This window comes from Oreochromis aureus, linkage group 14, assembly GCF_013358895.1.
Source record: "Oreochromis aureus strain Israel breed Guangdong linkage group 14, ZZ_aureus, whole genome shotgun sequence".
Classification (NCBI taxonomy): Eukaryota; Metazoa; Chordata; class Actinopteri; order Cichliformes; family Cichlidae; genus Oreochromis; species Oreochromis aureus.
Window position 1 is genome coordinate 39,640,503 of NC_052955.1, and position 23,473 is coordinate 39,663,975.

At 43.5% G+C, this 23,473-nt stretch overlaps 1 protein-coding gene across 4 annotated transcripts in view; it reads left to right on the top strand.

The window, feature by feature from the left end:
* Nucleotides 1-23,473, top strand: part of usp32 (ubiquitin specific peptidase 32) — a 61,789-nt gene that overhangs the window by 29,152 nt on the left and 9,164 nt on the right. Inside the window, exons 5-24 of one of the 4 annotated variants that reach the window (XM_039622737.1) lie at nucleotides 1,419-1,578; nucleotides 7,246-7,377; nucleotides 7,543-7,650; nucleotides 7,966-8,081; nucleotides 9,369-9,431; nucleotides 9,770-9,853; nucleotides 9,957-10,018; nucleotides 10,182-10,284; nucleotides 11,203-11,389; nucleotides 11,493-11,674; nucleotides 12,187-12,327; nucleotides 12,998-13,163; nucleotides 15,586-15,740; nucleotides 16,775-16,856; nucleotides 16,947-17,021; nucleotides 18,042-18,180; nucleotides 18,283-18,388; nucleotides 18,601-18,774; nucleotides 22,003-22,177; nucleotides 22,923-23,074. In XM_039622737.1, coding sequence (XP_039478671.1) covers nucleotides 1,419-1,578; nucleotides 7,246-7,377; nucleotides 7,543-7,650; nucleotides 7,966-8,081; nucleotides 9,369-9,431; nucleotides 9,770-9,853; nucleotides 9,957-10,018; nucleotides 10,182-10,284; nucleotides 11,203-11,389; nucleotides 11,493-11,674; nucleotides 12,187-12,327; nucleotides 12,998-13,163; nucleotides 15,586-15,740; nucleotides 16,775-16,856; nucleotides 16,947-17,021; nucleotides 18,042-18,180; nucleotides 18,283-18,388; nucleotides 18,601-18,774; nucleotides 22,003-22,177; nucleotides 22,923-23,074 — 2,562 coding nt within the window. Of the gene's footprint in view, nucleotides 1-1,418; nucleotides 1,579-7,245; nucleotides 7,378-7,542; nucleotides 7,651-7,965; nucleotides 8,082-9,368; nucleotides 9,432-9,769; nucleotides 9,854-9,956; nucleotides 10,019-10,181; nucleotides 10,285-11,202; nucleotides 11,390-11,492; nucleotides 11,675-12,186; nucleotides 12,328-12,997; nucleotides 13,164-15,582; nucleotides 15,741-16,774; nucleotides 16,857-16,946; nucleotides 17,022-18,041; nucleotides 18,181-18,282; nucleotides 18,389-18,600; nucleotides 18,775-22,002; nucleotides 22,178-22,922; nucleotides 23,075-23,473 lie in introns of all 4 variants that reach the window. The other 3 variants (XM_039622739.1, XM_039622740.1, XM_039622738.1) reach the window with 3 other exon arrangements.

The following is a 23,473-nucleotide window of genomic DNA, read 5'->3' on the forward strand; positions in this document are numbered from 1 at the left end:
CGGTCCTTAACCCCCAGGCCGGTCTGTGAGCTGTTTGGTACCGGGCCGCAAGAGTTGAGGCTCGGGTGTGAAATTCGTGGTTTTCAGGGGTTTTATCGGCTTTTAGTGTTATTTTTTTATCGTTTTTGTCATTAACTCTGTTTCCCTGGGTCTTTTCCCGTGTGTTATGAATAAATCTTCTCTTTTTTTGGTACCGGTGCTGGTTTTATTTTGTTGTATTTATCTGCGACACCTTAAAGGCCGGTCCGTGAAAATATTGTCGGACATAAACTGGTCTGTGGCGACGGGTTGGGGACCGCTGCTGTAACCAAATTAAGCGTAAGGTTCAACTGAAAATAGCGCATGTGTATTTAGGAGCCTTTTGGAGCACAATAAATATCACTCAATGATTTCACAATGAGCTGTCATTAGCAGTGCTAGCACCGGCAGGCTTCTTTGCATGTAGGCTAACGTCCACACACGTACATAATGTGGTTACACAGTTTATGTGCAGCTGTTAACGTTATTTATCACTAAAATATCAAAATAATTGTTTAACTAAAGTCCCTCTAGAGGGAGGCCTTGCAGCTCGGCAGCCACAGTGCGCTCTATTTGGATGTGTTGTTAGAATCGTGACTAAAATCTGATTTAAAACATTTTACGACACAATTCTTTCATGTCTGTTTAACCAGCTTGTGTGTCTGGTGCCAATCATCTCGCTGACTGAAGCACACATACAGAGTTCAGATGTAGGCCTAGCAAAGCCATTGTGACATATAACATGTTTAAGCATCACTTTTGTTTTAGAGGGATGGCTTCATTAGCTGCCGCCTCAGCCACTGGTGGTCCAGTGTGGACGAGGCCGTTCCTGCAGCTAGCTATAAGTTTGTGCACGCTGTCTAACATTTGCATTCATCGGGGATCGTTTCCATTCCTCAGGTTCTTATATTAGAGCCTCGTGCATGTCTGTCGTTCCCTGTTTGATGTTTGCAGCATGAAACTGACATCTGTCAACTGAATATAGCTTTCACCTTGAGGTGAAGCAAAGTGTATTTGCCTTATCTATGTTTTCGCCCTCGTCCTTGGTTACTTTCTGCAGTCCTGCCCCAGCACTTGTCACTCATTTTGATGAGCTGTCTTCTTTAAAATGTCAGTAAACTTCTGTTGGGGGGAAAAAGAGACTGCCACTGACGTTAAAGAAGTGGAAGTCGGTGCTTCTCGTCACGTCTGAATGATTAGATTCGTCAGACTTTGTGTAATTTGTTAGTTTAAATTTAAAAGGCCTAAACCCTAAAAACACTTTGCCTATCATTATTTATCAGTCAAACCTTTTCCTCATTAGGAGGATGCGGATGGACTCGGCACACTCAGGCTTCCACACGGCTGGCGATCGGGTGTTTTGGCGACAGCAGATTCATTTTGCCTTTGTGTTTGTGCAGGGAGACAAGGTCAACTACGATCGCTTCAAGAACTGGCTCCTGCAGGACAAGGAAGCCTTCACTTTGTCCAGATGGCTACTGTCGGGAGGAGTGTGTGTCACGCTGACGGATGACAGCGACACGCCCACTTTCTACCAGACCCTAGCGGGCGTCACACACCGTAAGGCATCGCCCACCCCCTAAAACAGCGTCCTGCAGCAGTGCGCTTGCAATGTTATGTGTTTACTTCACACTTGAGACACTCAGGTGTTCATTTGATACCTGGCTTGTTTTAGATGGACTTTGGTTTGGAATCACATGATTACACAAAACACAGCTCAGTCTGGATGATTATTCAGCATTTTTAGCACGTCACTAAAAGAACCTGCCTAGTAAACTGCTGCTATTTTTGTTCTCCTACAGACAGTAAAGGATGTTGGTAATGAAGGTTGAGCTTATGCAACAGAAGGTAGCCTCAGAATCATTTCATTGTACTTCAAGAAAATTCCCAATAAGGATATTTCTGATGATATGGAAGGAAAAAATCCTTAAGTTTTATTGATGCTGACAGTTTGTAGGCAGCAGCTTTTATAAGTCAGTATTTAAGTGAACGAAGGGCATTTTCCATCCTCCTTTTACAGCTTTGGTCACTGATGACACGCTGCCTCATTCAAAGTGTGAATCTGTTGAAACGACTTGCACGCAGCAGCATTATAGTGACACAAACAGAAGCCTGGGTAGTGTTAAGTAAAATGATGAGATAACTCGTTTACACTAGTTACATAATAACTAAAATAATGTAACTTTGTGCAGCTTCTCACGAGTTCCAGTGTTTTCTACCAGGGATCTTACTTATTGTATTTTTGCACAACTCTGTTGCTTGTGAAGCTCGCACACAAGAATTTCACTCGCATGTACTGTACCAGTGTACCTGCACATGTGACGTGACAATAAAGGTGATTTGATTTGATTTTGATTTGGTCCTTTACCGCCGTGTAACCGCATCAGTAATTTCCATCCACAGTGAGCTTTCCTGTCATGTGGAGTGGAGCTACAGCGATCGCTCCAGCGATGCTCGGTGGAGTCATTTGTTTACATTCAGCTGGTCCCATCTCCTGTTTTGTAGCCTGGTTGTGTTGGATGGTGCAGTGGTGAAACATTTGCTGTTTCTGCCTCGATCATGATGGTTTTGAGGATGTTAAAGTAGCTCAGTTTTTACTAAGTGATCATCTGAGGCTGACATGTGGCTCTCGCCCTCAAACTTTCCTGTGAGGTGAAATGTAAACAGTCTTTTTATCACAGACAATATGTCTGCCATAATTTTCGCTGTTTGAAAAAAAAAAATTGAATTGAATGAAATATACATGCAGTAAATTCTGACCTGTCTGGCAAACCAGGCTCACATTATACTGGCAGAAACTCTGCAATGCACAAGGCCTCAGTGGTAAGTGTAGTATAGTACAGCGGGTGTAGCACAGGACATTACACGAGTCCTTAAAGATATTGTCCTGATGAGAGAAACTTTGCTTGTGCAAAATGAAGGAGCTGACTGAAAAAGGTTTGATAATCAAACATTTTCATACCCTACAGTTAACTTTAGAAACACACTGTGGTTTGCAAATATAACGCCTTATTACCAGACCAGACCGAGTGCGTTTGATTTACAGTACAGCGTGTCTAAAAACATGATTACATCACTCAGAAACAGCAAGTTTCTACTCTACAACAAAGAGTTAAAGACAAAAAAAGAAGAAAAAAATGTTACTTTTATTGTGTTGAGGACTTCTTCGCATGCGTGCTGACTAAGCTCGACATAAGCAGGTGATAGTGTGTCTATGCTTGCAAAAAGTCTTTTAAAAGACGTAGTCTGTGATGTAGCAGTACACTTATTCGGTCAACACGTCGCCAGAAATGTGATTTTGTAAACTTTATTCTAAAACGATTTCTTAGCCAACTTGTCTTTTCATGCCACATGATTCGCTGACCTCATAATACCTTAGATCAGCATTGTTCCACAAACACAGTGAGAGATGCATGTGTATGTGGGTGTGTCACATTGGTTTGTGGCTTTTAGCTCAGCTTTCCACATTTAAATTTCACAGTTACAGTAAGAGTAACGATGGAGCGATCGTACGAACAGCAGTGATTGCTGGCACCTCAAACAAAAGCACGTTCTGTTGTTAGCTGACATCAGTAGGTTAGTGTTTTCACAAGACCAAGAAGTAAATTTAGCCTGTTAAGGTCAGAGGGCTGAAAGGACCTGTGTTGTCCAGAGAAGCTGAGGTTGTCTTTAATCTGGCTGCATCCAGCTTATCCTCTTACCTTTGCGTCTCTTGATCTGTGTTTGTGAGTTGAAGAGAGAGAGTGACTGACACCGCCCTGGTTCATCACTCTTTCCAGAACGAGAACATAAAGCGGGACTCACGGCGGAGCTTAACACAGTGAATCTGCTGCTAACTTGCTAGCTTGTGATGCTGTCTTGGAGTTATTTGAGTAGAAATCCTTGGAAATAACCTTCTAGGCAGGATGACATAGTTTCTGTGAGCAGCTGATGTGTGAAGTTTTGCTGTGCTACTTGCTGGCTGTGGCAACACCTGTGTAAGGATGTTCCCTGGATAATGGTATGGTATCTCTGCTGCCACTCGGAGAGAGTAGCACCTCTGGGTGGGTATCAGACCTGCAGGGCACCGTGAAGTGTAACGGCCTTTGAATCGGCCCATCATCTGATCAGTTTTGTTATTAAAATGAAAAGTATTGGGATTTGTTTTTCATTGGTAGATTTATGTGTACCAGCATCTGAATAGATTTAGCATAGCAGCAGTCCCAGTCAGAGGAGAAGACTGCTAAACTGAAGTTCATTCATTACCATCGTTATAAAGACGTTAAATCCAGCAAAGAATGGCTCTTGTGTATCTTCAAGTCTACACCAGTGTTTGTAGCAGTGACCCTATGATGGATGGGAGATGTGCAGGAGTGGATCCAAAGTGATCCTCATGAGTTTTACAGATTGGCAGTCAGACCGTCATTTTGCCTCTTGACTGAATCAGAGCCTTCAGTGATGTTTCTGGCTTGTATTATTTCCTCCATGCCGTCCATACAGATCCCTGGTGCAAATCATTCGTTTTGTATTGTTTCCTTTCACTTTAAGTTAAATGTCTGAACCAGGAAGTAAGGAAGGTTGTCGAGCTGTGGCGATGTCTGTGTCTTTACTACAGAGAGTTATAAAAACCTTCTCTCAGTCAGAGAGAAGTCTGGGCTTCAGCTTCATCCCATCACTGCAACCAGTTTGTTACCTGTAGCTGCTAAAAACAAGCTTTCAGCCGACCTGACCGAGAATCCACAGTCCAGTTTCTAACAGGAAGTGCCGGCCGTTTGATTCATACTTCTGCGTTTGACAGCTATTATTGTTTTGGCTACCTGCCACAGGCTAGCTGGGTAGCTGCTGAATCCAGTTAGCTTAAGCTGCAGATTAGAAAGTTAAAGGAGGAGGCTGCTTGTTACTCCGGGCGGAGCTTCATGTTCTATATCGGCCTGATCCGTATCAGAGTCAAATTCTCCCATCGGTCATTACATAACCCTACCCTGGGTTTACTGATGATGATGATGATGATGATGATGACTACTTAGATTTGAACCCACTTCATGGAAGTGTGTGTGTGTGTGTGTGTGTGTGTGTGTGTGTGTGTGTGTGTGTGTGTGTGTGTGTGTGTGTGTGTCATTTTATTCTGCTCCTCAGGTGGTCACCAAATTTAATTGCTTAATTAGCAATAATTAGTTCATGTGATCCTAAATTTGTACTTGTGGACTCATATTAAATTTCTGATGGTACGTTTAAATACATTTTTATATTTCTTCTTACTTTCGGATGGTTTATTGCCACCTGGGCTACACCTGAAAGAACAACATCCTAACCTGTCTTTTAAACATTAACAAAACGCTCTGTTACAATCGATGAGTTGTGACACACATAGTCAGCGTTTTAGCCAGCTTTCATTCCTGGCATGAAATAGGCTAAATATTACCAATTTATTGGTGCTTTCTCAGTCTCACTGACCAACGTGCTTAAAGCACAGAGCCACACACACATGCAGCACTTTAAATACTGAACTAGTGTTCAGTGTTTTGTCTGCAGCAATTGCAATGCTTTCATTCTATATTAGTTATTTAAACCAATTAAAGAATTAGGATTTTCCAGCAAAAATCAGAAAGGAAACAGAACGACCTTCATCCTTTTAGACTGTTCTCATGGAGAAGATATGAAAGTAGACAGTAACATAAGGCCAAACGAGCTGCTAGAAGAAGCCAACTGTGGTTTCTCAGTGGAGGATAATGACCGAGCTCTGCTGAGGCAGCCTGGTTCTCCCCAGGAGATCCTTTCTTCTGCTGATGTACGATAAAGTATCTGAGTGTGTGCTCGTGTCATGTTGCTCCTCCATACTCCCACAGAAGTTCTTCCCTCACCTGTCAGCAGCATCACTTATGAACACAGGACCGCATGCTCCTCTTTGCCCTTAAGCACCATATTTATGATTCAGTACACAGTGTTATTTTTCTCCATTGCATGTTTTGTACAGTAATACAGTTCAATTGCATTGCTCTCTAATAAAAAAAACACTAGCTCCATGTTTAAAAATTTAGTTAGAGCTGCATGATGTAAGAAAAATGTGCATCAGTAATGAAGATGCAAGAAGGAGGTTTGAAGTTTAAAAGCTTTTAAGTTTTTAGCTGACACATCTTAAGTAAAAATATCCGATTAAGCTTAAATCCTATAAAGAAAAAGATAATGAGCCGATTAAAGCAGATGCTTTCATGTACACTGGACTGCATTAACATCTGATCGGCCTGCATTAGACATGCTAATGCTTTCTCACATGTAAAGAGAGGTTCAGGTCTGCAGGTTGCAAACGGCTTTAGTCTGGACAATCTAAAATACAGTTTGCTTTTATCTGTCTACTGTATCTCAAATCTAGGGTGCTGGATTGGTCATTTACAGAAATCAGGTCAAATTCAGATCTGCGGTATTTGTGATTCAACTTTTTCTTTGTGTTGTTCCATTTTAAATTCCACATAATGACTATAATCATTTTCTAGTCTTCTAGTATTCGGTTTGGCTCTGTGGGTCAGTATAGTAGACAGTAACAATGTAGCCGTGTGGCAGCGCTTCCATATTTTGTTGCTATACTGTAACCAGGATAATGTTGTTTGAAATAAAAACACAGACCGCTCTGTGAGCTTCAAACATGACATTTTGAAGTGACCTTGAGCAAAAGGGGGTGGAGTGATAAGTTATCAGCTGATACTAGCTAGCTTATTTCGCATGCTGATTTAATGAACTGTGAGCAGCAGTGTACAGACTAACACACCTGTTAATGAGTTCTCAGCGACAGACTAGCAGAACACGACAGTTTTGCTCTCGAGCACAAACTTCTTGGCTGTTCTGTAACACACAGCACACCTTATGCAGAAAACACCAACACCACAGGAAAGGTGGACAGATCCCAGCTGGTTGTGTTAGCACACTGGTCATGTGGACGTCCTGGAGATTGTGGAGCCAGTCCAGAAATATAGTTTTTGTTTTTTGTTTTATTTTGTTCTGCATTTGTCTCATTTTCACTTATGTACATGTGCTATCTTCTTCTTGTTGGCAGTCTCTGGGTTGAATGTGTTGACTGTAGAAAATCCAAACAGGCTTTAAACCTGTCGAATAAAAACTTTCTGATTTGCTGTTACTAATTCTTGGAAAGTGTGGAGAAACTGCACAAGTAAATGTCACCATGCAGTATTTGCCTGCAGTCCGATCCTTCAGTGACAAATCTCTGAGTGCCCGTCTCTGTGTGCGTCCCTGCAGTGGAGGAGTCTGACATCATAGACTTGGAGAAGCGCTACTGGTTGCTGAAAGCTCAGTCCAGAACCGGCCGCTTTGACTTGGAAACTTTCATTCCTCTCGTCTCTCCTCCTATTCATGCGTCACTGAGTGAAGGTAAGATGATATTTACTCAGGTCAGTTTCATATCATAGCTTTGCAATAATGATGAAAAAATGAGGCTTTCTCATTTTGCGCAGGCTTTGAATTCACGACCTCACCAGAGAACACGATCTGCTTTAAGTGTGTCTAATCTGATGTGTTGTTGATCTTGTTTTTCAGGCTTGTTTCACGCCTTTGATGAAAATCGGGACAATCACATCGACTTTAAAGAGATCTCTTGTGGACTCTCGGCATGCTGCAGGGGGCCTGTAGCTGAGAGACAGAAATGTAAGGCTTAGTGTGGATTCAGATCCACACAGACACTCCACATAAGTCCCACCGCTGCCCGTAACAAGCCCGTACCGTTTCTCATTTGAAGCTGATATCTGGAGTTTAAGGGAAAAAAAAGACATTTAAAGTCCTGATTGGTCGGTGCAGTCATGGACCGTTCTCATCAGGACTTCCACTGGTGCTTGAAATTACATTTGCACTGGCAGCAGTGGCAGCGTGTTGGATTTCCTGCTCGTTCACCAAACAGCACGATGCATCAGCGTGGTGCTTCATAAACATCATAAACGTCTTTTTGGTCTCTTTCACTTCCAGTTTGCTTTAAAGTGTTTGATGTGGACCGTGATGGGGTTCTGTCTCGAGATGAGCTTCATGAAATGGTGGTGGCCTTGCTGGAGGTGTGGAAGGACAATCGGACAGACTTACTCCCTGTAAGTAACACACAACCCTCCAGAGCGATCAAGGGTTGAACTCAGCATTGAACTTTCATATTTATGCCTACTGGAACCTGACTCATACACCGAAATATGCTCTGGGCAGTCTGTTCTTTTAACTGTGAAAGGGCGCAGGCATCGTAATTATAGTGCTCAGGGTTTTGTGCAGCAAGCTGTTGAGTGAGAGAAGTTATTCTTTTTCTGATAACAAAATATTTTCTGATCTGTTTAAAAGAAGTATACAAATATTCACATTCAGCATAAACAGGATGTAAATCTGTAAATTTGTTCTCTTTGTCTGTGAACGTTTCCACTATCAGGATTGGTTTTACAGGTGATATTTCTCCCTCCTTGTGTGTTTTTTCACTAGTTTTGCATTTGGCTAGGGTTATTACTGGTAGCATTAGGCGGTACCTGGACCCTGCAGAGGTAGCACAGGTAGTTCAACTCCTCCAGGATGGCACATCAGTATTTTGCCATTGCCAGAAGGTTTGCGGTTTGCTTCAGCACAGTCTGAAGAACATGAAGGAGATTCCAGGAGACAGACAGTTACTCTAGGAGAGCTGGACACGACTCCAGAAGGTCCTTAACCAACAGCAGGACCAGTATCTGCTCCTTTGTGCACGGAGGAACAGGATGAGCACTGCCAGAGCTACGAAATGACCTCCAGCAGTGGTGTGAATGTCTCTGACCAAACAACCAGAAACAGACTTCATGATGGTGGCCTGAGAGCCCAACGTCCTCTAGTGGTCCACCTCTGTCCATCACTGGCATCTTCTGTTTCTCACAGATGAGGGCAGGTTCACCCTGAGCACATGTGACAGATGTAAAAGGGTCTGAATGAGTCATGGAGAACAATATGCTGCCTGTAACCTTGTTCAGCATGAGCGGTTTAGTAGGGGGCCATATCCACAGAGGGACATACAGACCTCTACGGGCTAGGCAACTCCACCCTGGCTGCCATCAGGTATCAGAATGAACTCCACTGACCCACTGTCAGACTCTACTCTGGTGTAGTGGGTTCTTACTGGTGCACGATGACGCCCGGCCTCACGTGGTGCAAACACACAGTCAGGTACCAAAGGATGAACGAAGTGATGCCGTCCACTGCTCCCATACTCACCCAACCTAAATCCAACTCTGAGACAGAGCATCGAGTGTCGCCAGGTTGCATGTCAGACTGTCCAGGAGCTCGGTGATGCCCTGCTCCAGATCTGGAGGAGGTTAAGATGAGGTGCTTACTGTGTTTGTGCTGCATGCTGATCTATTGTGTCGCTGTTGCAGGAGCTGCAGAGTAGTGTGTCAGACATAGTAGAAGACATCCTAAAGATGCACGACACAACTAAGGTAAGACAGCTCCATGTTATGCACTCATCGTTGGTATACGGTCCTGTGCAAAACCTCTAAATAAATAAATGCTCATTAGTATTCATGATTAATATTTTAAGGTTTTTCAAGCGACTGCAGCTTTAACGAAATCATTGCTCTCATTCAGAAAAAGCAAACACTTTTCACGCAGCGTAGCAGCCGTGTGAGTGTTGGCTGCTCAGCACACTGACAGTAACCTCGCAGTCATCAACCACCTTATCTTACCACACAGCTATTCAAAGGTGTCACAGCAGTGTTTATTTCCAGAGTTGCGTGCCTGATTATGTTCGCCTTGGTTCTATTTCACTCTCCACCAGCTGGGTCACCTGACCCTCGAGGACTACCAGATCTGGAGTGTGAAGAGCGCTTTGGCCAACGAGTTCCTGAACCTGCTTTTTCAGGTCAGCACCCAGATGCTACGACTTTAAAACTCACACCGTGTTCACATTGAAGTTGAGTATTTATTCGTTATCCTTGTGTATTTTAATCTTTATCTCGGTTCAGGTGTGCCACATAGTCCTGGGGCTCAGGCCTGCTACTCCTGAGGAGGAGGGGCAAATCATCAGGTACGTACCTGTCCTCTCCACCTGTCAAATCATTGTTTGGGTTGAAAGGTCCGTTAGATGGTCCTCATTGGATTTGTGATTTTTCTCCTGTGCGTGTGTGCGTGTGCGTGTGTGCGTGTGCGTGTGTGTGCGTGTGCGTGTGTGTGTGTGTGTGTGTGTGTAGGGGTTGGTTAGAGAGGGAGAGCAGACATGGGCTGCAGCAAGGCCAGAACTGGTTCCTCATCTCTATGCTGTGGTGGCAGCAGTGGAAAGACTACGTTAAATATGTAAGTAGTGTATTAACAGGATTTTTTTCCAGTTTAGTTCCTTTGGCCAAAAGAGCAGTTTCACTTACATCTTCCATACAAAACAAGAGCCTGAAAACACTTTATTTAGCTCCTTTCCCCTCAGACGTCTGTTAGAGGTAACCCGTGGTACTGGTTTCCGAGCTGAGCAGGTTTCTGGCATATTTCAGAGTAAAATGATTGAGCGTGTGCTAGAAATTAGTCTGATCTCTGGAACCTTTTCTGATCGTCGTCAAACCACCTCTGATATATACCAAGATGTCACAACTTGTTGTTAAGGTTACTGGGAGGTTGTCAAATATTGTCACTATGGGGAAAGAGTTAAATATAGCTGCTAATAGTCCACAGCACTGTGGTTAACATATGTGTTAGGCAGCGTCCCATGATGCTCTGCAGTGAACAGCACGGGCAGGATCGAATATTCAGCTCACAGTCTGTGGGTCGTCTCTTCTGCACAGAAACAGGAACTGGTCAAAATCTCATTACTCTGTACATTTGTTTATTCAGTGCCTTTTAAAGTCGAGTGCACTGTTTTGTGCACCTTCACCTCTCAGTCACTTTCATACATCACTACAAAGCTTAGCTACAGGGCATTACTTGGTGGATCACCAAAACTTAAATGACATGCGTCACAGCTGTCCTGTTATTATTTATATATGTCTTGGTGTCTATGATTCAGCAGTGGTATATGTATTTATATTTTCCCCCACTTAAAAACACCTGCAACAGTTTCTGTTTCCATTCACGCACCTTCCAGTCAGTATATCAGACTGTTCTTCTCGTTGCGTTCTGTGCTGTAACTTCACTGGGACAGAAGCAGTGACCATCAGCCAGTAAGATAAAACGTTATTCCGGCTATCACGGTAAACAATCTTGCCGATTGGGTCGTCTTCCCCTCAGGAGCATAAGGGCATCGTGGTGGAACAGCCATCCATCCTGAGCTCACTCAGAACTCCAATGGCCACGGCCACCGTCGAGCCTGCCCTCCCTGAAAGACTGGGAGGACCCGCCACGTCCGGCCACGTCAGCCCCACCGAGGAGAGGTCACCTGATGCCGTGTCCAGTGCCTCAGAGGCTACGGAAACTGGTCAGTCTGCACATCTCTTTATAGAAACGGATTGTAGATCAAAATGAAAATCTTGGGTGTTATTTTTGTTTACTATGTATTTGTTCTGCTCCCTCTCTGTCAGCAGCACTGAGCCCACAGGTAGCTCCCTCAGCCACAGAGAGCTGTTTCGCACGTCAGCACAATGTCTCAGACAACAACAATCAGTGTTTTTCTGGAGCCAACGGCCACCTCCCCTCCCAGCTGGCAGCACAAAGACCCGGAGCCATCGACAACCAGCCTCTGGTCACCACTGACCCCATGAAGGCAAGGACTAACTACAGTATGACTCTAATAAGGTTACAGCTTTTCAGGCATAGCGCGCGTCCCGTATCACGTTCACAGCTCAGCTGGAGCGTATGTTTGACACGCGAGCTCAGAGAAGCCGCTCATTCCAGGATCGTTGCACTCCCTCCTGATTTGCATTCTGGGTGGTGCTCACACATCATGTTTTACAAAGCTGTGCGTCTAACAGACAGATGTGGTCCTGGCTTTTGACAAGGAGGGCGTCTGCAATCTTTAGCACGTGTAAACAAACCAAAACCGTATCCGCCGGATTCTTTTTGGGTTTGTTTAGGAGTCGCTCCTCCTCTGCTGGCAAAGGCTCTGAGGGACCAGATGGTACCTCTCTTTCCTTTTGTCTTATCTTTCTGTAATCATCGCAGTATTTCTGCTTGTGTGTAGCATCAGGGTGCTGTCTCTCTTTATTATGTGTAATTCAGAGAGACAGAACAGCGTCTTTGTGCCCTTATTCGAATGCTGATGTGTGTCCTGTGTAGGCGCCCACGTTAACTATGGAGGGCGGCAGGCTAAAACGCTCCCTGCAGCTGCTGCCTCGTAGAGACTTTGAGACGGTGCCAGAGCCTGTGTGGCGGGCGCTCTACCACTGGTACGGTGCCAACCTCAGCCTGCCGCGACCGGTGAGTGAACACAGCAAACCCACTCACCCACTAAACTTCACTTTGACTGTGATGCAGTACCTGGGAATAATCAATCAGCTGCTGGGCTGGAGCAGGTCATCCATGCCGTCCAAACAAAGAGTGTGTAGGCAAAACTGATAAGTGTACTGGAAGTGAAAAAGTAGCTACTTTTCTATACAAATTCAATAAAAATAAATACAGCAAATATGTGTTTTTGTACTCCCTCGCTTTTATCCAAGCATGCACAGAGAACCACCACTGTGGCAGTCATTAGCACTGATGTGTTGTAGTGCAACACCCTCTGACGTTCCCACGAGTCACCAAACTGCTGTCAAAATTCAGTTTTATTTATGTAGCTCCAAATCACAACAACAGTTTCCTCAGGAGGCTTTATATTGTATATAAGGTCATCTGTTCAACTTCAGCAACATGCAGATAGTAAGCACGTTCTCTCAGTAAATATCCTACTTTAGTAGTATTACATACATTTATTGTGCTCCACTTCAGCTGTGTAGAAGTCACATGGTTTCAGATTTAAGTGTAGATTAAAGTTAAGAGCGCAGAAAATAGGTTTATATTCAGGTGTACTGCATAGCTCTTGTGTTTTTATGTTGATTATTAGTACAAGGATGTTTCATGGCACTTTGAAATTCCCTGCCTACCCCTGCAGGTAATCTTGGAAAGCAAGACAGGCCAGCCGGAGCTGGAACTCTTCCCCCGCTACCTCCTCTTCCTTCGCCAGCAGCCGGCCACGCGCTCCCCCCAGTCCAACATCTGGGTCAATATGGGTATGACCAGCCTGCGAATGTTCCCACCGTATTTACCCCCCACAAGAGGTAACGTAAGCCTGCAGCAAGACCAGAGCAAGCCGTCGAACAGTGCTTCATTGAGCAACCCTGCATCCCCCCCACCCCGCCTCCTCTCTGTTAATCTTCTTTAAGTTGACTGATCCAACCCAGGCGATTCCCTGGAGTGGCCAGTGGAGTGAACCCACAGCGCACAAAGGAGGAATGCTGATCAGTCTAACACTGGAATAATCAAAACCTTTTTATTTTCATCTACACAGCTTGTTGTAGTGTTATTTAGCAGATGTAGCGAATCATATCATTTGTTTGTGGAGCCGTCTGCGGCGTAATCACAGTCGCCGTCACCTCAGTCTCCCTTCAAGACTTTCAGAACAATTTCCAACATCAGGAAACTTCAGGAAAACCCCAAACAGAGAGCAGCAGCTGTTTCTAAAAGTTATCCATCACCACATAAAGAAATGTGTTTCCTGTGAGCAGAAAACCTGTTGCTATGGTTACATTCCCAATTCTAAAAAACACAATACAATGATTTTCTCACAGATCCGTGTTGTGGACAACATCAGATGTTTAAACTAAGAAAACTATGAGCTCATTTTGAACATATTTAAAACACTGAGACTGGGCCGAGTTCACAACTACGCAGCTTCCCGTCTTTCTCAATAACAGCCCGTAAACAGAACCCAGGAGAACAGTTATGTTTTCTTTGGGGAGACGAATGTTGTCCCATTCTTGTCTGAGACGACGCTGCCTGCTCCTGTGGGGTCTTCAGTGTTATTAGCATGTTGTTTTAGGAAGTGTTTTTAGTTGGTAAAAGGTCTGGACTGCCCTCTTAGGGCCCCGACTCTGCTAGTATGAAGCCACGCTGTGGTAATACATGCAGTGTGCAGTACTTGCAGGTTCTAACTTCACTGTAACTTTTTGCACTGATGGTGCGTTTCCAGATGTGCAACCTGTGCTGGAAAGGCCCTGATGCATCCTATACCATCAGAGATGCAAGCTCTTGAACTGCACGGCTACAAGAAAGTGGATGGCCCCTCTCTATCCCCTTTAGTCCAGGGGACACAGTGTCCATGTTTTCCATAAAAAGGTTCAAATTTTACCTCATTGGTCCACAAAGCAGTTTCTTTGCCTTGGTCCATTTTAAAACCGTAAAGCCTTCAACCCTCATTTATTATTATTGGATGGCATGAACACATGCCAGTGACAGCTTGCAACCTAATATTGATTTTTAGCTTTGTCAGTAGTTCCTTTCTCCAGATTCTTGGAATCGCTTGATGAGAATTTGAACTGAAGTTGATGAGATGCTCTTTGGGATTTTACATTGAGGAATATCACGTTGCCATCACTTTCATATAATAATAAAATAGTAAAATATCTCAGTTTAAACATTCAATTGTGAATGAAATATGGGTTTATGGGACTTGTAAATCATTTCTTTCTGTTTTTATTTACAGTGTGCCAACTTTTTGGGAGTTGGGGTTGTAGATCCATGTTGGATGTTGATGTTTGTGCTCAGGGACATAAGCACGTTGCTGCATTTGTAATCACTGCTGTCAGTATAGCAAGTGTAGACACCGAGCATGTCTTTACACCAGGTGTGAGTGAGCTGTAGGTAGATGGCGTTTATATGAGGTATAAACGCTCCCAGTGGAATATATTTATAGAGCCACCCACTCACACAGTAAGTGATGCCTGATTTTCAGCTCAGCGGTTCATTCTCTCTTGCATAGTGTATAAATGGACACCTGTAAACAAAAGATGTCCCACTGCGGCGAGATGACGAGGCGAAATGTGTAGGCGTACGTGGTCACTTGAGCTGTAATCAGATTGGAGATGCTCAGCGCTCACCCAGAGCTTGCCGGCACTAATCAAGTCAACAGATCGAGTTTCTAGTTACAGGTTTCAGAGCCCGCTGCAGTTTTAGCTTCCATCATGACTCACACTGTCTGAGCAGCCGCTGTCATTGCTGGGCATTCAGACATTTGTTAGGCATGGAGTCGAGTATCTAATATACTGTAGATCTAATTTATACCTCATATTCCACAGAATGTAATCCTGAGAGCTGTAGGCGGCAGCGAAGCATCACACCAAGTTTATAGGATGCTTAATTACAAAGCTGTGCACATGAAAAAGAAAAAACCCTCCAATCAATCTCGATTGTAACAGGACTAATGTTGCCTGGTTTGTGTTTGATTTAATCCACACACAGTCCTCTAAATTCACTAAGTTGATTGACCAATCAAACCTGCCCTGATTGCCCTTTTCTTGCTGCTTTCTTACAACTAATCCTCAGTCAGCAACATGCTGCTGTTGGTACCGATCAGCTGTTTGGGTCTGCCAACCTGTGAACAGATGAACAGTGTGATTATATGAGAACCAATCGGAACAAACATTAGTGTGAATGAATAATTGAGTGTGGCTGGGGTATGTGACTGCTGCTTTCTTCAAGCAGGTAACGTGCCGTCCCCCAACGCTCCTCTGAAGAGGATGCTGGCCTACACGGGCTGCTTCAGTCGCATGGGCACCATTAAGGACATCCACCTGTACCTGTCGCAAAGGCTCCGCATCAAGGAGGAGGACATGAGGCTCTGGCTCTACAACAGTGAGGTTAGGATCAAATCCCTCAAAACGATCCCCGCTATTTCACGCTGGACTTACACAGACACACACACACACACACACACACACACACACAGACACAGACACACACAGACACACACACACACACACACACACACACACACAGACACAGACACACAGACACACACACACACACACACACACACACTTTTGTTATATTTTTGGGCTCTGATGAGATATCAGATATGTGTCAGCCAATGTCTGCTTTGGTTCAAGTTTCCAGAGAAAGTAGAGAACAACCAAAAGCACAACAGGCCCAGATGTTTGCAGGAGCTTTACTGTCATGAAACTGATAAGACGCTTAAAAGAAACACAGAAGTCTGCAACGTTTGGTGCACATCGTGGAAAAACGTTCCATAGGACATCTAAAGAGCTTCAGCCGAGAGTGCTGGACAGACTTGGAGAGATTATTGTTTATGAAGGCCATAAGAACCTTTATTGGAGTTCTCTGCAGCACACTGAATGTATTTTAAAGGAAAATGTATTCCCAGTGTCAGAACTCTTTCAGAATCACAGAATCCCAAAATGCACATCCAACTGCACGAAAGTATGTCTAACAGGGACAAATCGACTGTTTAAAAGCGTTGTGTTGTACCCTAAATGCCATTTCTACTGAAGAAAGCTTAAAGCTCCTGTAGGAAGGACTCCTGGTACTTAAAAGCTGTTATGCAAAGCACTTGCAGAGTGCTAGATGCTTCCTGTAGACAGGAAGTATAAGCTGCTGTTACTGGTGAATTCTGTACCTGAAAGTTAGGGGTGGTGATAATTCTGAACTTGACTGTATATGTGCACACATTCAGTGTGGAGTAGTCTGTGGCCCAGGAGATGGTTTTGCCCCCCAGATTAACCTGACCCAGACTACAGCTGCTGTTAAAATAAGCTGACACAGAAGAAAGCTGAGCAGAGCTGTTAGCCCAGTGCTGTAAGAAGTCAAAAGTTATTAAAAAGCCATATGAACTGTAGCCAATCTTCTCCTGTTTCCTTTACCTGTTGTCCACTAGAACTACCTCACACTTCTGGATGATGAAGATCACACACTGGAAAGCCTGAAGATCCAGGATGAGCAGCAGCTGGTTATTGAAGGTGTTGTTTCTCTCCAGAGTTGCTGATAGCTGATCGTTCTGTATCATGGCACAGGAGAGTGGAACAAACATGTCTTTTGTTTCTCCACAGTCAGGAACAAAGACATGAGCTGGCCTGAGGAAATGTCTTTCATTGCCAACAGTAGTAAGATGGACAGACACAAAGGTAAGTTTAAAGAGTGCACTGTGCAACCGTTGACATGCTCTGATAGGATGCTAACTATTGCAGACAGGTGTGACATTTAAAGGGGAATCGTGCAGTCATCGATGTTGACTCACGGCAGTGAAACAGCAGAAATCTCAAAGTCCTCTCTGAGGTCACAGAGATGTAACGGGGAGCTGCAGAGTCGACTGAGCACATCGACAGCAGCGCAGGGTAACAGGAATGAAACCAAGAAAGAAATCACAAACATCCAAAATACTGAATCTCAGTGAGATCACGCCATCATATCCACAGCGAGCTGATGGTTAGAACACGCCAGTATGGGTTCAACATTTAATAGACCTGATTATGAAGTTTGTGTTCATTAGCAAGTCAGGCCTGTTGTGAAAATCTCTATATATTTTATTTTCTTTTTTCTGCATATAAAGAAACGCTCTGGAGATATTTTTTTGGCCTTTTTATAGCTTTATTTGAAAGGGTAGAGTGACAGGAAAGCAGAGAGAGAGAGCGGGGGGGAGACATGCGGCAAAGGGCCACGGGTCGGATTCGAACCCGGGCCGGCCGCTCTCAGCCACATATGCCTCATATGTTGGCTGCTCATCCCAGTGAGCTAAAGCGGCGCCCAAGCTCTGGAGAATTTTGACACCAATAATAAAAATCCAAAAGGTAACTACAACCAGTGCAGATTATATCACTAAATTAATTTTAATTATACAGAATTATGTCTAAAGAGGAAAAAGATGTTTTTTAACCCTTTGATATTATCCATTTTTAAAATGTGTATGAAGTTGGTTTCGAAGTAATGCAAAAATACTTGAATTGGTGTTCAAAGGTTTTTTGTTTGTTTGGCAGTTTTTGAGGACTCCTGTCTACTCGTTCAAAGACAGTTTGGCCTCATGTCTTTTATTCTCCAGCATAACTTCTCATATGTAAAGCTGAAAAACATACTGAAGTCATAAGACTCATTTTTCTTCAGTTAACCATTTTAGCATCTGACCAGCATGTCTTTGTATCCCAACACAGTTCCCACGGAGAAAGGGGCAACTGGCCTCAGTAACCTTGGCAACACCTGCTTCATGAACTCGAGCATCCAGTGTGTGAGCAACACCAAGCCTCTCACAGACTACTTCCTCTCAGGAAAACACCTCTACGAGCTCAACAGGTGCCTTTTAAATCCAATATGCTGAGAATCGTGTCACCATTTGGACTCTTTTCATTTTAACTAACTGTGTTTTTTGGGGGGGGGGTTTGGGTGTATCAATAGAACCAATCCCATTGGGATGCGAGGTCACATGGCCAAGTGTTATGGCGACCTGGTGATGGAGCTGTGGAGTGGGACACAGAAGAATGTAGCTCCACTCAAACTCAGGGTGAGAAGTTGCAGCACTTCCAGTATATTAGTCACAAAAAGAGCGCGATTTCTCAACGACATGGCGGGTGCACATCCAGAGGAGGCCACAGAGTGCCTAATATTAAAGTGATAGTCTGGGACTGTCTTAACTAGTATGATATTTTTGGCTCAGCTATGTTATGTCGTGTTTATGTTCTAATCAGAGTTTCTGATTCATTGCTTTCTCTCTAGTGGACGATAGCAAAGTACGCCCCCCGTTTCAATGGCTTCCAGCAGCAGGACTCTCAGGAGCTGCTGGCCTTCCTCCTGGATGGCCTCCACGAAGACCTGAACAGAGTCCACGAGAAGCCCTATGTGGAGCTGAAGGACAGCGATGGTCGGCCAGACTGGGAGGTGGCCTCTGAGGTCAGAGTTCACACTGCTGATTAATTGGAACAACAATAAGTTATTTTGGTTAATAAGATAATAAATATATCTGGATTTTAATTAAAAAACATGTAGGTAATTAAACTATAATGGAGGAGTCCCTGAGCTTTAATTCAAGTGATAGATGAACAAATATAAAAACAAACAAAAGAGAGAGAGAGAACTTCTGGCAATTTAGCCTTTAATTAGACAGGATAGTAGCAAAGGTTGATCGGTAATGATCTGGGCCGGATTTAAACCCACACCTCTGCAGTAGCCTTACAGTATGAGTCACCTGCACAGCCAGGTGAGCTATAGCCTTCATCCGGGTAGATTGTGTTGAGACTTGCAGGATCTTTGCTCGAGCGACTGAGTTCAAACTTTAAGGATGAACGAACACTCCTGTTAGGACAGCAGGCTGTGCTTAATTCACTGTACAAGTAAAAGCTGAGAGCTTCATAGCAAAGTGAATGCAAAAGAGTGATCCTGTTCATAATCGTTGAACGTTACAGCACTGATGAAATACTGAAACGAACATCAGTCTGTATCCCTGTGTTATAATGTTCCAGGACAATCGCAGCCCTGCACCCTCTCTGCACGTGATCTTGGCTAACGTGTGGAAGTTGCCAAATATTGCATCAGTGTTGTTTCGTAGCACCCTGAGATTTAAGGACAGGAGGCACTTTTTTTTTTTTCCACGAATCTTCCCAGAAATTGCAAAAAATAGGGCATTCTTGCAACCCACAACTTACCTGATATTCATCAGGTTTCATGTTTTCTTCAGTGAGAAAGGCTGATCACAGCTGTGTTTTCTAATGTAGCTCGCTGTCCACTGCTGCTCTCTCACGTGCACATTTATATTTAACAGTAATTTTCTGCTGTGCTGAGACACTGGTTACATTATTGTTGTATGTTAAGTTAATGTCAGTGTTGGGAAGGTTACTTTTAAAATGTATTCCACTACAGATTACAGAGTACATGCCCCAAAATGTGTTTTGTAGCGTATTCTTTACGTTACTCAATGAGAGTAACGTATTCTGAATACTTTGGATTACTTAATATATTATCATGCTTTTTACAACATGAATGTACTATTGCTGTGTGATTTATTACTATTACTGAAGGTTACTCTCCATACCAATACTAACTAGATTTTTAAATCTTAATATAAAATGAGTAACAGTAGGTGGACATTAGGTAAGGCTGCACTTTTTGCAGCGATCTCATAGAAAACTATTCCGCGCGTATATAAAACAGGTCCGCGGCTCCGAACCGTAGTAAAGGGACCTCTGGCTAATACGTCGGGTTCATGTCGGGCTCGTAGCCAAAAACTAGCTTTACTTTGTTGTCTGGGTCAACTTTGCTAGTGAGAGACAGAGAGAGGCGTTGAAAGGCTGCTCCAACAGAGCTTATTGTTTCGGAGGAAAACACGAACACAGTGTGCAGTCGAGTCTTAATAGCTTACTTACAGCTGGGCTACACTGCCCATCAGGCTACAGTCTTTAGGGCGATGCCTGTCACACTCTGCCTATTGCCTTCATATTCAATCATTTTTTGAACAATAAGTTTTAAAAATATTTCTTCACGTCATTATGCGGCCGCAAGTAGCGGTGACATGGGCCACGAGATTGAGATACAGACATTGGAGCCTCTTAATGCGTGTTTTGTTTGGGTTTCCACCGGCGTGGAATTACCGAAAATAGAGAGAGCATAGCCAAACATACGTAACAGGAAAAGACCGCCGTGTAATCCATTTATTTCAGCAAAGTAACTGTATTCTGAATACCAGCTTTTTAAACGGTAACTGTAACGGAATACAGTTACTCATATTTTGTATTTTAAATACGTAACGGCGGTACATGTATTCAGTTACTCCCCAACACTGGTTATTGTTGCCAAAAACTTTGTTACATTTGCTGATTTCTGTTTTTGCATGTTTGCTGTTTTTAGATCATCAAATCATTTTTATTATTAGACAAAGAGAAATGAAGTAAATACAAAATGGAATTTTTAAATGTTGACTTCATCTGTTAAGGGAAAAAGCTGCAAACTGGCCCTGTTATATTTTGAATTAACTGATTGCTATAAGTCCTGTTGTCACCTTAATAGAACTTTGGTTTCTTTAGATTGTTGCTTTTTAACAATGAGAAACAAGGCCACTAACACCTTTCACTGTGGAAAGGATGACAAAGGAAGGGACTCCGGTAAATGACAGTGAGAGCCATTATCCACAAATGGGAAAACTTGGAACAGCGGTGAACCTTCCAGGATCAGCCAGGCTACGACTCATCCAGGAGGTCACCAACACACCCAGAACAACATCTAAAGAACTGCAGATCAGAGTTCACGATTCAACAATAAGGAAGAGATTGAGCAAAAATGGCATCTGTGTTTAAAGAAATCCCTTCTGGCATTTTAGCTTTTAATGAGATGAAGAAAACCAAAGAGAGCACAAAGGCTCGTCTCACATTTACCCAAAAAACATACTGATGATCACTTCTGGGAAAATATTCTGTGGACTGACGAGACAAAAGTTGAACTTTCTGGAAGGTTTGTGCTGCGTTACATGTGGTGCAAAACTAACACAGCATTTTATAAAAAAGAACATCACAGCAACAGTCAAAGATGGCGGTGGGAGTGTGATGGGCAGGGGCTGCTTTTCAAAAACAATAAGAACGGTATGACATGAGCTTAAACAATCCCTTTATGCTAAAACATTCATTGTCCTCACTTCTACTCACTTCACTTCATATTTACTGTCTCTTTTTAATTCTGTTTATTTATTGTTCTGAAACATGTGACTAAACAGGTCACAGGTAGGTGTCTGCAGTGGCACAAATCACATTTTATCTGTTGTTGTTTAGTTATTTGTTACCACAACCAAGAAAAATAAAGAAAGGATGTCTTCAAAGGGAAGAACTTTTCTGTGGTGTTAAAGTGGCATTAACTAGTAATGTTCTTATAACGGCACAATAACTATAGCTGAACTATTTCAGCTAACTCTGGGAGATGGATGATAAAATTGGGTAAAACTTGAGAAATGGTAATAGGCTAGCTTTGACTTTTATCCTCAGGCTTTGTGGTATCAGCTGGAAAGCGAGCCCTCCCCTCTTTAGAGGGATGTCGATGTTCATTTACAGCCTTTGCAATCTGTTGGTTTGTCTGAATCGGAGGATAAAGCACCGTATTGATGTTGGGTCTGTGTGCCTATGCTTTCTCCACTCTCAGGCGTGGGAGAATCACCTGCGTAGGAACCGCTCCATCGTGGTCGATCTGTTCCACGGACAGCTCAAGTCTCAGGTGAAGTGTAAGACCTGTGGCCACATCAGCGCTCGCTTTGATCCCTTCAACTTCCTGTCTCTGCCTCTGCCCATGGACAGCTCCATGCATCTAGAGATCACCGGTGAGCAGGCCGATGAACAGAAATCAACTTTACGTAATGTTTCCTATTGCAGAACTGATCAGTGTTAATGGTTGGTAAAGGTGGATGCAGACTGGCTAGCTCATCAGGTAAACCCTGCTAGTACTGGGCTGGACTCCCTTTTTGCTTCAGAATAAAAGTCTTAGTGTCTCAGATTTTGGTCCTTATTGACACGATGGCATAACACAGCTGCTGCAGATTTGTTGGCTTCACATCCATGACGCCAGTCTCCCATCCCACCACATCCACAAAGGTGCTCCACTGAACTGACATTAGGTCACTCTGTAGGTCATTTTAGTGCAATGAACTCAATGTCAGGTTTGAGAAACCAGTTTGTGATGATTTAAGCTTGTATCCTGCTGGACATAATTGATACATTTTCATAATGCAAACTATCATCCAATCCTTAAACCCCACAAAAATGGCAAGAATGTATATTTTTTAGTTCAAAGTGTGACTGTACACAAAGATCTTTCATCTTTCCAGCCTGGACGTAAGAACTGACCATGTTTCCCTCGCTCTGTCAGCAGCCTGAGGTTTGAAGCTAAACAGCAGTAATGTGGCCTTCCTATAGGAGGTTCACCTCTTCGCCGTTTCATTCTCTCACACTCTGCTGGATTTTTATTTTTTTAAGTGAATCTATAAAAATGTGCTGTGTGATAATTTAAACCTATTTCTTTATTTAAGAACAAATTCTGAATGGTGTTATGCTGCGGTGTGTCTGTAGTTATCAAACTGGACGGCTCCACGCCCGTGCGCTACGGCCTGAGGTTGAATATGGACGAGAAGTACACCGGGCTGAAGAAACAGCTGAGTGAACTGTGCAGCCTGAAGCCCGAGCAGATCCTCCTGGCTGAGGTCCATTCTTCTAATATCAAGGTATTCACACCGCGCTGACACTAACGCCTCATCTCACACTTACTCTCTGTGCCATACAGCGGAAGACGACATTACAATAAAGGATTCGTTGACTCAAATCATTTTGTATCGAAACCTTTGCAGTCACTGCTGGTTTGTCTTCACTCAGTTAGGTTATGATTTATACTTAAAAACTACAAATGCGTGTGAGTAATGCTCGTATCACGTAACACTGCTGGGCTCATCCTCTTAGTGAGACATGATCACGTTATGTTAATGTTCCTCACAGTTTGGTTCAGACATGCTCACAGCAGCGACCAGGAAAGCCACGGTACGTGCATAATCGAAGCGTGTGGGTTGGAGCCACATGTTGGCCGCGTTGTCTCATTGGTGTGTGGAAATGTTGCTGTGGTGGTGGAG